This window comes from Corylus avellana, chromosome ca10 (genome assembly GCF_901000735.1).
Source record: "Corylus avellana chromosome ca10, CavTom2PMs-1.0".
NCBI classification, from domain to species: domain Eukaryota; kingdom Viridiplantae; phylum Streptophyta; class Magnoliopsida; order Fagales; family Betulaceae; genus Corylus; species Corylus avellana.
In genome coordinates this window covers 4,298,111-4,310,341 of record NC_081550.1, presented here as the reverse complement: position 1 = coordinate 4,310,341, position 12,231 = coordinate 4,298,111, and the positions used below count along the sequence as shown (strand labels likewise).

Sequence of the window (12,231 nt, the reverse complement as noted above, 5' to 3'; positions counted from 1 at the left end):
ATCGAAGCTCTTGTGTGGTGTGAGAAATAAGTTCTGGTTTTTCGCGGTGAGGACAAAGACAATTAAGGGGGTTCGAATCGGCGATGCGCGCCTTTTGTTAAGGGGGAATTAAAGTGGCGATTAATTGGCGCGTAATGTATCAATCGCGATTGTTTCCACTGTCACACCAACTACCCAACCAAGCAAAAGCCCTAACCAGCTTTTCCCCCCCACCAGCACAGTGAGTCACGACTCATTTAGGCGCCACTCTTTTAGGGCACCAACGCGTTTCGCACTTGCCGGGGCTCTCGTGGGTTGGGCTTCTTGCAGGCTTTGTCCACACAAGGAATATGGGCTAAACTTTGAAACCCAGTTTTTTCTTATGACCAAATTACCCTTCAATTTTCTTTTTTCTTTTTAATTTTCGATTAGAAATTAAGGATAAATTTGAAATTTTATAAAATTTTTAAGGGTATAAAAAGGTAATTTCATCACTTTTAACATCAAAAAACTAACGAAAGGAGTAGATTGCATCAAATTGAAAGTTTGGAGGGTCCAATTAAGAAGTTTCGAAATTTGATGAGGACTTTTCAAATCGTATGATAGTTCAGAGGTCCTTTATGAAATTTTCCCAATAAATAAACTCTATAACTTACTCTTCTCATTTTCCTTTTTCTTTTCAACTATAGACCCTTATTCTTGAATTCTATATTTGTTAATTGTTTATTGAACTCTACGTGCGTTATATCATTGTGCTGAGCCGTGATTTTTTTTTTTTAATATTTTAATAAAAAAAAAATTTTTTTTGTCAGCGTGCTATTTATCTTCACCCCATTGTGCTTGGTACTCTCAGATTGGTAGGGTACCTCTCTTAGGATTCAAGAAGATCAAAAGGAAATTAATTACACACTTTTTTTTGGGCTTTTTGCTAAGTATAGACTTCAATTATGTAGATTTTGCTTTTTATTTTTTATTTTTCGTAAAACAATGGGATAGAAGAACATGTTGGGAGTTTATAATGCATCTAGACCAAACAAATTACATTGTTTTTAATTTTTGCTAGGCTAAGGCCTATCTCGACCCCATTCAACAACCCAAGCATCTAGTACTTTCTAGTAAACTATATTTGGAGCGGGTAGTGTCAAATACTATAATTCTATGTAACAATTGTCTAATAATGTTGACTTGACACTCTAACTCAACATTGAACTATTTAAAAAAAAAAAAAAAAAAAAAATTAACAAGGGATTAATCGAAGATGTAGTTGGAAATGCCACATCCATCTTGTTGGATGAATGTTAAATAGAATTATAATATCCGACATTTCTCATTGGGAACTGGCATACTTTTAGATAAGTAAATGATTGTCTACTTGAACAAATGGGCAAGATCCGGATCATCCAAGTTCACATCCAACCATCCACTGAAGCGCATGTATTCTAAATAATGTTCTGGTGGCTTCACAGCACGAGGGTTTCTTGGAGTAAAGCCATGAATCCTCTCAACATCTCGAGCAAGCCACCTAACATATGCAGGATCCAGAGGAGGCACAACCTTCAATAGTATCTCTCCCCTTTCTTGTTGCTTCACAGGCTGATTTCCCATGCTAAGGCTCAGCTTCAAAAACAAGTAAATAAATCAATCAACAAGAGGCACATTCTATACATTAGCAAACGAAACAAGACTTCTTGTTACACTCTACCCTCTCACACCATTGCATGGATGTAGCAACTCGTGTGTATGCATCTATTCCTTTGTTAAAACTGCTACATTGACAAGATTCTTGGAGTTACAGCTAAACATTTTGGTTGATAAACATGAAGGAAGCAGAGAGATATTATGGCAATCAACAGAAAAAGCATCGAGGATGAAGCTAAGGGTTTGAGACAGCAGATGAAAAAGAGAGATGATTTTAGGCATGCTCAGAGCACAAGAATCCCTTCAACATTCTCAGATGCCACTGGCCACCGTTCACTGTATTGAACAACTTATCATGTCATTCATTGGCACCCATTTTTCTTTTTTTAAAGTAATCTAGTTTCATAAAAAAAGGAGAGGGGCACAACCAAGTACACAGGAAGTATATGAGACAAAAATCCAAGATTTCAAACCTTATGCATTGGAAATCTAGAAAAGACTACCTATTTGAATGCAATTGCAAAGCTTACAAAATGAAGTTGCAGCTGGTTGCATTAAAGCATCGCTTCCAGGAGATTTAACTCGATCATTTGATGAATGTGGAGAAAGAATATATGATTCAAGGCATTGACAGAACTATAGAACAGAACTGGATAATGGCGAGAAATTGGCAACATGAGACAACTAAAAAGAAGGCTATATCAAGAATGACATTGAACACCTATTTTTCAAGCAAGGTTTCATCTTTCTACAGGAGCTTTATTATCTGTGTCTATGCAATGGGATACCAGTGGCATTGCCAGCATGCCATTCAAACTAAACCAAATCAAACGGAGCCCTAACTAGTGAAAAGACAGTGTTTCAATGGAAAAAAAAAATAAATACACATCCATTAGCTAGTCTAACATGAAAAATAAAGCTAAAAATTTAGTGTCAAAATTGAGAAAAACAATGGGAGTGAGATTACCCAAAAGACACTATTGTGAGAATTCCTGTATCAATATTCGTAAAATCAAAGAAAATAATGTGTTATGCAAAGTCAAGTGATAAATGTCAGCAAAAACTTCACTATTTGAATTTTGAGCGAACCTCTAATCCTCATTAATCCAAATTCATGGGTACAAATCCACATGAACACTACCTTTAGGTTCCCGTATACAAATCCAAGTATACGGGAAGTATACAAGAGAAACACCCAATTAAGAACCCAAGATTTCAAATCTCATGCATAGGAAATCTAAGAAAGCTAAAAGAGACGATCTATTTGAATGCACTTGCAAAGCTTACAAAATGAAGTTGCAGCAGGTTGCATTAAAGCTTCACTTCCAGGAGATTTAAGTTGATCATTTGATGAATGTGGAGAAAGAAAATGAGATTCAAGGCATAGACAAAATTACAGAACAGCGCCAGATAATGGCAAGGAGTCGGCAACATGAGACAACTAAAAAGATGGTTATATCAAGAATAACATTGAACACCTATTTTTGAAGCAAGGTCTCATATTTCTACAGGAGCTGTATTATCTATGTCAATGCAATGGGATACCAGTGGTATTGCCAGAATGTCATTCAAACTAAACCAAATCAAACTGAGCCCTAACTAGAGACTCTTTTATCTTTAGAAGTGAAAAGAGAGTGTTCCAACGAAAAAAAAAAACACATCCATTAGCTAGTCTAACATGAAAAATAAAGCTAAAAATTTTGCGTCCAAAATGAGAAAAACAATGGGATTGAGATTACCCAAAACACACTAATGTGAGAATTCCTGTATCAATATTCGTAAAATCAAAGAAAATAATGTGTTATGCAAAGTCGACCGATAAATGTCAGCAAAAACTTCAGTACTTGAATTTCGAGCCAACCTCAAATCCCATTAATCCAAATTCATGGTTACAAATCCACATGAACACTACCTTTAGGTTCTGAGAAAACTGAGACAAGTAATTTGACAGGTCAAGCTATTTTGTTTTCTCAAACGCATATTAATTCTAATGGTTACTCTTATATAGTTTCTCACCACTACGTTATTCTAAATGTTATTTTCTTTCCCTTTCCTGCGTTTTCTCATCACCCTATAAGAAAAACGGGATTAACAAAAACAAAAAAATATAATTTGTGATCGATATAACTTTAAAATTAATCAAATTATGTTAAACCACAATAAAATTCAAAATTTCAGTCCCCAAGCTAGTTGCGGAGAAAACGAAGGAAAAAAAAAATTGATAATGTTTAAAGTCTTGGAGCAAACAGAACTCTCAATTGGCCTAAACAACAGCAAGGGAATAACGGGAGTGAGGGACGTCAGCATTCGAATAATGAGAAAGAGCACTAACCTTGAAGTAAAATCAAGACTCGGGCTTCTTTTTTTATTTTCCTTCCGCTTTCTCGGCAACCAAACAGAGGGTTAGGAAGGCAAATTCTAGAGAGAACAAGAGCAGATATACTCAAGAGAGTCAGAGACTCAGAATCACACACCGTTTTATCAAATTTGTGATTAAGAAGGGGTGAGCAAATACCCTCCCAACCCGTCCCGCACAGGCCGGGTTTTATGTTATTTTTCTCGGATAGAGTTTTTTTTTTTTAACCCGGGCGTGTTGCGGGTTATAATAAATTTTTTCCCGGGTACCCGCCCCGCTCCGCACATAACCTAACCTGAGGAAATACTCTCTCGCGTCTAAGACTAAGCACAGCCTCAATTCTCCAGCCGCCTCTTCTTTTCCTCTGTGATTTTCTTCTCCAGCCCCAGCCTCCAGACCCTCCGTCCCTGAGCAGCCGAGCAGCTGGAGCACGGGAGCAGGTATCTCTCTCTCTCTCGTCTAAGCCTAATCAGTAAGCCGCCTCTCTTCATTTTCTTCTCTAGCGCCGCTGCATCCTCCTATCCCGGAGTCCCGAAGCAGCCGTCGTCGTGCAGGTATCTCTCCCTTTAGGAGTTGTCGTCGTGCAGCCTCTACACACTGCAGTAATTTCTTGAACATTTTTTTATAATAACCCGCAACCCGCCCCGCCCCGCCACCCCGGGTTTTAAAAAAACCCGTATCGGAGAAAAATAACATAAAACCCGGCCCATTAACTTCTCTTTCACTCTCTGTGTTCATAATTTGTTTGCGGTTTTACCCTTCAGTTTACAGAATTTGCCAATATTCGTCGATCTGGGTATGTCTTTTTGGTCAGATTGATTATTTTTACTCCTCGAGCTTCTCCTTTGAAGGGTTTGTTTAATTCTTGAATTTTTTCTTTTCTTAGTAGATTTTCATATTTAATTGTCAATTGTTGAAATTGGTTAAGCGGATCTTATTAGTAGAGATTATTTCATTGATTATGTAAGAGAAAACAACTTGGTTTTGTGATAATGGTTTGAACAGATTTTTGGTTCAGTATTTGAGAGGGAGAGGAAGGAGAAAGTGAAATGAACAAGTTAGGGTACGGGTTGAACCTGAGGCTGTCAGCACAGAAGAAGAAGCAGCAGCAGCCATCAAAGCCTCCCCGGCCTCCTCCTTTTGGATTTAACGATGAGGATGAAGATGATGTGGAGGGGGATATTTCTCGGCAGGCTAGCAAGAACAAGTCTCTCAAGGATGTGAGTCAATGCCCATTTGGGTTTGATTTCTTTGTAATGTTGTTTTTATTGGTTTGACTTGTTTTTTTGAATTTCTGCTTTTGAAGATTGAGGAGCAGCGGAAGAAAGCTTTGGAAGAGGACCCCACGGTTTTTGATTATGATGGAGTTTATGATGAAATGAAAGAGAAAGCTGTTCGGCCTCAAGTGCAAGACCGTAAAGAGAGAAAGGTAAGTCTTGTTCCTTCACTCTGTTTAAGTACTTTTATAGAGCATAATTGAATGGTTTACGGCCAGAAGGTCTGGTAATCTATCAAGCAGCTAATCTCAAAACAGTAAAAATTTTATCTTTCAAAGAGCGTAAAAGTTTAAAGTCGAGCATCATAAAATTGTGGTCGTGTGTTTTATGTTTTATATGTGTATTTGATATGGCAGTTGGGGGGCGGCGGTGAGTTTGTCCTTTGAATTGTATCAATCATATGAAAAATTCTCCCTCCCAACTTCACCCTTAATGAAGGGGCACCTTTATCTAATGATATTAGTCGAAAAAGAAAAATAAAGTGGTATGCTAACTATGTAGAATTAAAGCATAGCAGCAATGAAATTATGTTGATGCATTTTGGTTTTTGTCCTTTACCTTCTTGTGAAAGACCGTTAGAATTTGATATATTCTGAAGCTTGAGAGGCATCCTCGATTTTCCTATATTTCGTGCCCAGTTTTGATACACTTCAATAGCAACAGGGCATATAACCCAGCTTTGAATGTTTCATACATTTTTAAGAGCAACGTGGTACTTAATTAAGGATTGCAGTTTGCCACTGACCTGGAAAAGAGAGGGAGGGAGGGAAGATATCTTTCTGGAGTTAGAAACTTTAAGCATCAATTTCTTTAACTAGATTAAGGAACTGGGATTTTCTGGTTGAAATAATGGGCATGCTTAAAGTGTTAGGGGTTAGGATTGGTCTTAGGTACAAGTCTTGCCTATACAATAAAATAAAATAAAAGGAAAATGGGCTTAAGTGAGGCTTCCTCCTTTCTGAATGATTGTTTTCTACTGAGAGGTTGTTGAGCATCCAAGCTCTTCGGTTTACCACCACCAGATCTTTTTCTGTTGTTACATCTTTGTTTTCTTCATCTCTCGCTCTCTACCATTGACATTTGGAAATCAACCTTGAAGAAAATGTACTTTGCATCATTAGGGAAGTGTTAAAATCAAATTGTCCCAATGTAATTTATATTTAATGAACAAATCCATGATTTTGAATGAGGCCATTGAAGAAGAAGTTTTATTGATTCATAATAATTGATGAGAGGCACCAGTTTAATATTGGTATTTGATGAATTCTAGCACTAATAATAATCATTCAGATTGTATAGAATCGGAGAAGGTAACAATGTGGTGGATTAGCTAATGGTCTTCGGACCAAATGACATTTTCTTCCCTCTAAAAGAAAGGAATGGAGGCCGAGATCATGGGAATTGGGATCAATCATGAATAATCAATGGGTTCTGCTAACTATCAAAAATAAATAAATAATGATAACGTTTTGTTGATTTAAAAGTGATTTTCCATAATATTATCTAAGAAATCTCTCTTTGACGTCACATGGGTCATGCCTGGAAGGTGGTAGCTTTGTTAGTGTGTTGGCGATGTCAAAGAGGTAATTGTTTAGTTAAGGATGTGTGGAGAATAGCCCCACTATGCTTAATGTGGACTATTTGGAAAGAGCGGAATGCACAATGTTTTGAAAATCATGAGAAGACGCACGAGCTCAAAAACATGTTTGTTAAGACCCTTCTCAATTGGGCTGGAGTGTTTAATGTTTCCCAGTTTTCTACCATGCCTAAATTTGTGGGTTTTTGTTCTTCTTTTTGCTTTTAGTCCGTTCTTTGTATATGTCTTGTGTACTAGGGTTACGCCCCTCTGCGTTTTAATGAATCAATTATTTATCAAAAAAAAAAAAAGATTAGGAATATTCAAAAGCTAATTTATCATTATCAACTTTTAGAGGTAATGTGATGAATTTTATGATGGCTGATTTAAAGCTAATTTATCATTATCAACTTCTTAGATGGTCAGATTTTTTTTTGTTGGGGTGATTTAACGCAAATTGCAACTCCATACCCTTGCACACGTTTTAGCTTTTAGCTTCTAGCTTCTAGCTTCCATGAAGTCCCACTGCTTTGGTTTCACTTCTTTGGTAACTAAGGGTAGTTTGATCTTAATGTTTCGAACCTTGATGTCATATGACTTGTGAATCTTACTATATATTTCATATGAAACCATGTTTTCTTTTTTAAAAAGTGAACGACCTTTATATTTGTGGTTTCAGTAGGAAAAGCCTCACCTCTTTACTTGTCTCAACACCATGTGATCAAACACTGAAGAGATACTTTAGTCGGTGAATGGAATTTAGTCTCATGTAGCAACATTTTGTTTCATGTCTCAAAGAGCCTTTTTCCGAATAAATTCAGCATTTGTTTTTAATTCTGAAAAAATAAATTGGAGCAATTATTTTTAAATTTCTTGTTCTTCATAGATTTGGTTAAATGGTCGCTGTGCTTGCCAAAAAAAAAGGTAATTAAATAGTGGTTGTAACTGATCAACATGCTCGTTTCTGTTGCAGTCAAGATATATTGAGATTTTGAAAGAAAAAGCAAAAGAACGTGAGCAATACCGTGAGGTAGTGTTTGAGCGAAAAATTGCTAAAGAGAGAAGCCAAGATGACCACCTCTATGCAGACAAGGACAAATTTGTCACGCGTGCTTACAAAAAGAAACTTGCAGAGCAGGCAAAGTGGCAGGAGGAAGAACGTTTGCGTGAACTTCGGGAAGAAAAGGAGGATGTATGTCTAACTTTTTCCAAGTCTTGTTGTGATCTAACTTCAGTTTTGATTGACAATTATGATCACATTGCTTGTTTTGTAGTACTTTTGCCTGTGATGAACTGAAGATTGCCAGTTTAATTTATGCATCTAATTCTTGCGTCCTCTTGTGACTTATATTAATTCTTTTTTATTCTGTTTGCTGCACTCTATATATATATATTTTTTTTTTTTTAGGCAGATGGCATATGGATGTTTAAATGTTTTAGTAGTTGGATTCCAATATCTAGGTTGAGTTTTCTCCAACCATGGTAGAATGATGCAGTCAGCAAAAAGTTCTCAGAAAAACTAAAAAAAAAAAAAAAAATCGAAAAAATGGTCTAGTTTTGATGTGGGACCTAATTGGCTACCTTCATAAGCTACTTTAGGTTGGAAACCTGCTGCTTCAGTTTTAATTAAGTTTTACTTAAGTAGGGATAATCTGATAAACCTTAGATTTTCTGGAATGGGCTGTACCAAAGGCTCATGAGTCTTATTTTAATTTTAAAGTCTTTTTCTAATTTGTTTTAGTAGTTTCCTGCTCTATTTAGTAGTTCTTTTTCTTTTTAATTAGGAATCCTAGTCTATATAGGAAAATGATTGAGAATATGCTTAGATAAAGGCTTTTATGTAATTTGTCAAATTCAAAGAGATTTCTAGTAGTGTTCTTAAAGTTTTGAGGGTATAATTGTTTTCTCCTTCCTGGATGTGATTGCCTAGACTTTTTCTTTTCTTTCTCTCCTTTAATTCATTGTTTTAATCCCAGGCAGTTATTAAATTGTTTCTAGATTCAATATTTTTTTCTTTGGTAACCTATCCATTCCCAAGTCCTTAATCATCAAACCCTATCCAAGAAGCTTTAGAAAACTTAGGGAAAAGCCAAATTTAATCCCTAGGTTTTCATACGATTTAATTTAGTCTCTAGGTTTTTAATTTCAATAATTAGATCCTTAAGGTTTTCCTTTGGTTTTAAATAGCTCCTCTTTCAACATTCCATCTAATTGACTAACGGCATGACATATTAGACCAATCAATTAATACCAGGTAGCTCTCGTTTGACACTCATGCACTAACTGTACATGTGACATAACACACTTACTTCAATTAGAACTGCATTATAGAAAGGGTTTTCTGTGCATCTTTTTCCAAAAATTCTTCAACTGGCTCACTCACATTATATTTTATGATGTCATTCCGCGAGGGGATCTTAATCCTATTTGTTAGCTTTATCCTTTGGGTGGTATATAATTCCTGAATGTTTTCAATTGTAAATGTCAAGGAATAGGCTTTCAGCATATACTGATAATTTTATTTTTGGGCTGATTTAAAGGTTACAAAGAAGAAGGACTTGAGCGATTTTTACTTCAACCTTGAAAAAAATGTCGCTTTTGGTGCGAATAATGATGAGTTGAGGAAACCAGAGAAGCAGGTTGAGTCAAGGAAGGCGGAGAGACAACCTGAGTCAAGGGAGCTTGAGAAACTTGAAGAAAAAGGCTCCATTGATACATCAGATAAAGGTCAGACATCGGACAACTCAAATCCACCTTTGGAGGCTTCGGTTGTGGAAGAAAAACATGGAGGTGAAACTTCCACTCTGCCTAGAAGCTTCATGTCCTCAGATACAATGCCAGTTACCAACACTTCAGTTGAAGAAAAAACTTCAGGTGAACAACCATCATCAGAACAGCCAAAGCCTAACCACCATAAGAGAAGTGGAGATGCTGTGGCTGCAGCAAAAGAACGCTATTTGGCACGGAAGAGGACTAAAGAACAGTAAAAGCTCTCTCTCTCTCTCTGATCATGTCATGTGAGTTTTAAAATCCAAAACAGAATTTCTTCTCATTGTAATCTGGAATACCTGGTGAAGCATTCTCTCAGGATCAGATTCTGTGTCTGTACATCTTGGCCTTCCCATATGGGGAGGAGTCTGATAGTTTTATGATTGATTTGATCTCTTAAGTATCAGGCTCAACAATCAAGAAGGAAGAACATAAAAAGCCAAGATCTTGATCTCTGATGTTAATGCTAAAACCGATTGTATTTAAGCAGCCTACCAGTGACCTAAGATCATCATGTTCATTTTTAGAATGTTAATTAAATTTGTAAACCCGTGTGAAACCAAATAGCATGTGTATCCATTGGTCTCGATTTGATTCATGATCCAGCACTCTGCTTAAGTTGCTAGATCCTCATTATAGATCTTTCTATTTATACAACAAAATTCTGTAGAGAGAATTTTTAAATAGATTGGGATCTCCTGAAATTTCTGCTGCTCAGTTGTTTCAGGCAAGGGGGGATTGCACCCCTATTTCACTACTTGACCAAATTCCGAATTCAGGAAACTCCATGGAATTCTAGTTCTTTTTAGGCTCCACAAAAAATATTTTCAATTTTCTTAAAATTATTTTTTGGTGTTTGATTAGTACAAAAAATAAGCGACCGGCGAAAAATAGCCGGTGACCTCTGATTGACGTAACTTCCGGGGTGAATCATTATTTATATAAATATTAAGGTTGACTATCACAAATTAAGAGCCTGTTTGGAATTACAATTGAGAAATAGAGTTTTTAAGTCAAAAAGAGCTTTTGAACAAAAACTTCATTTTTAACTTTTTGCCAAAAGTACGTTTTTGTTATTTTTAGGCTTTTTGAACCCTTAAAAGCGCTTTTAATTTTTTTACTAAACGAGTATTTTCTTTTTTTGCAAACGAACATTTTGAGTGTTAAAAACACTTTTAGGCATCTTTAATGTAATTCTTAACGGGCTCTAAGCTTGTAAGCATTTTATATTCTTTTTTTTTAAAAAAAAAAAAAAAAATTCAATCTTGATTCTTGAGGAATGCTGAATGCGTAATCAGTTACCAGGTGTATACAAACTTAGGTTCAGATCAGTACAAAGTTAAGTAATATAATTGAATTGAAGCAATTCAGTTCCAAAAGAATTGAAATTGCCTATTGCATTATATTTTACCCAAATCGATTTTTTTAAATCCCAACAAAATTCTCAAGATACCCTAGGTTTTTTTTGTTTTTTTTTTTAGAAAAAAATATTTAAATTTTTTGCAAAGATTGAGGCATGAGTATTTTTGTAAATACTGTTAAATTCGGACCAACATCTTAATCTTTACAATTTTTTTTTTTTTTTTTCCTAAAACAAATAAGGGCATTCTGAAAATTTTAACCTCTTAGTTAGGAGTTAATGAAAAATCCTAATGGAGGTGTGACATTGAAACAATTGAAAGATTGATACACTAAATTGAAGAAAATTGAATTTTAGGGAAGACATTTAAAAAATTGTGACAATTCAGACGGGTTAAAAGTGAAGTTTTCCTTAAAAAAAAAAAAAAAAAAAAAAAAAATTGTATTCTCATTGTTTAGGTAATTGGTCTCCCATCTATATAGGACTCCACGTGATCATCCCTAATTAAGAAAATAGCAAAGAGCTTTTTCTCCCTCAAACAGCACAAACCCAAATGAGCCATGGCTGCTTCTTCTCTTTTCCTTTACTTCCTCACTCTACTCCCTCTCTTATTCCTCATTTCTTCCACCACCGCCATCCCACCTCCAATTCCAGGCCAAAACCTCAACTACTTAGCCTCCTCCTCTCTACGACTCTAACCAGAGCCTACCAACTCAAAAATCCCCAAAATCACTACTACCACCTCCACCCCCCACCAGGCCACCACTAGGCTAAATAAGGTATGCTAGAATCTAATAAAAACTTTATATTTTGCCCATAAAAGTTCATGCGGCAAGATGTCACATCATTTTTTTGTAGAGGAAAAAAGACAAAACAAAAAGAAGATGATGTGACATCTTGTCACAAAGACTTTTATGAACAAAATATAGAGTTTTTATTAGATTATAGTATATTTCCAAAAAATATGATGCGGCATCTTGCCACAAAATATATGATGTGGCATCTTGCCACGTCATATAAAATACTGAGTTGACTTAAATATGTGGCATAAGGAATAAATGTCACGTTTTTAAGTGGAGTGACATGGAGCTCCGTTAAAAAATTGGACAGAACTTAAATGGAAGTATCAAATTAGTATTTCACCGAACAATATGTATCATATATGACACTTTTTTAAACCGAAGTGACTATTTGATTTTAGCGCCAACCACGTGTACCCTTCAAACAATTAATAGCCTATGATATTATAGAAATTGATTATTATTTTTAATAGATA

The 12,231-nt window shown here is 35.7% G+C and overlaps 1 protein-coding gene across 4 annotated transcripts; it reads left to right on the top strand.

Annotated features, from left to right (window-relative positions):
* The first annotated feature begins 3,949 nt into the window (after window positions 1–3,949).
* On the top strand, window positions 3,950–10,147 carry LOC132163606 (uncharacterized). Of its 4 annotated transcripts, none has more exons than XM_059573955.1 (5): window positions 3,950–4,413; window positions 4,979–5,193; window positions 5,280–5,402; window positions 7,800–8,018; window positions 9,367–10,147. In XM_059573955.1, the coding sequence occupies exons 2-5, from the start codon at window positions 5,023–5,025 to the stop codon at window positions 9,811–9,813; spliced, it is 960 nt and encodes a 319-aa protein (XP_059429938.1). In that variant the 5' UTR covers window positions 3,950–4,413; window positions 4,979–5,022; the 3' UTR covers window positions 9,814–10,147. The 4 variants fall into 4 exon arrangements, with proteins under 4 accessions (XP_059429938.1, XP_059429937.1, XP_059429940.1 ...); XM_059573954.1 differs by having other exon boundaries at window positions 3,950–4,527; XM_059573957.1 differs by lacking the exon at window positions 3,950–4,413 and adding an exon at window positions 4,560–4,769.
* The last annotated feature ends 2,084 nt before the right edge of the window (window positions 10,148–12,231 follow it).

Bases quoted from the DNA above. Each gene is read 5' to 3' on its own strand.
- LOC132163606 (XM_059573955.1), top strand. From the start codon at position 5,023: ATGAACAAGTTAGGGTACGGGTTGAACCTGAGGCTGTCAGCACAGAAG. The intron at 5,194-5,279 runs GTGAGTCAATGC...CTGCTTTTGAAG, and splicing joins AGAACAAGTCTCTCAAGGAT to ATTGAGGAGCAGCGGAAGAA. The intron at 8,019-9,366 runs GTATGTCTAACT...GCTGATTTAAAG, and splicing joins TTCGGGAAGAAAAGGAGGAT to GTTACAAAGAAGAAGGACTT.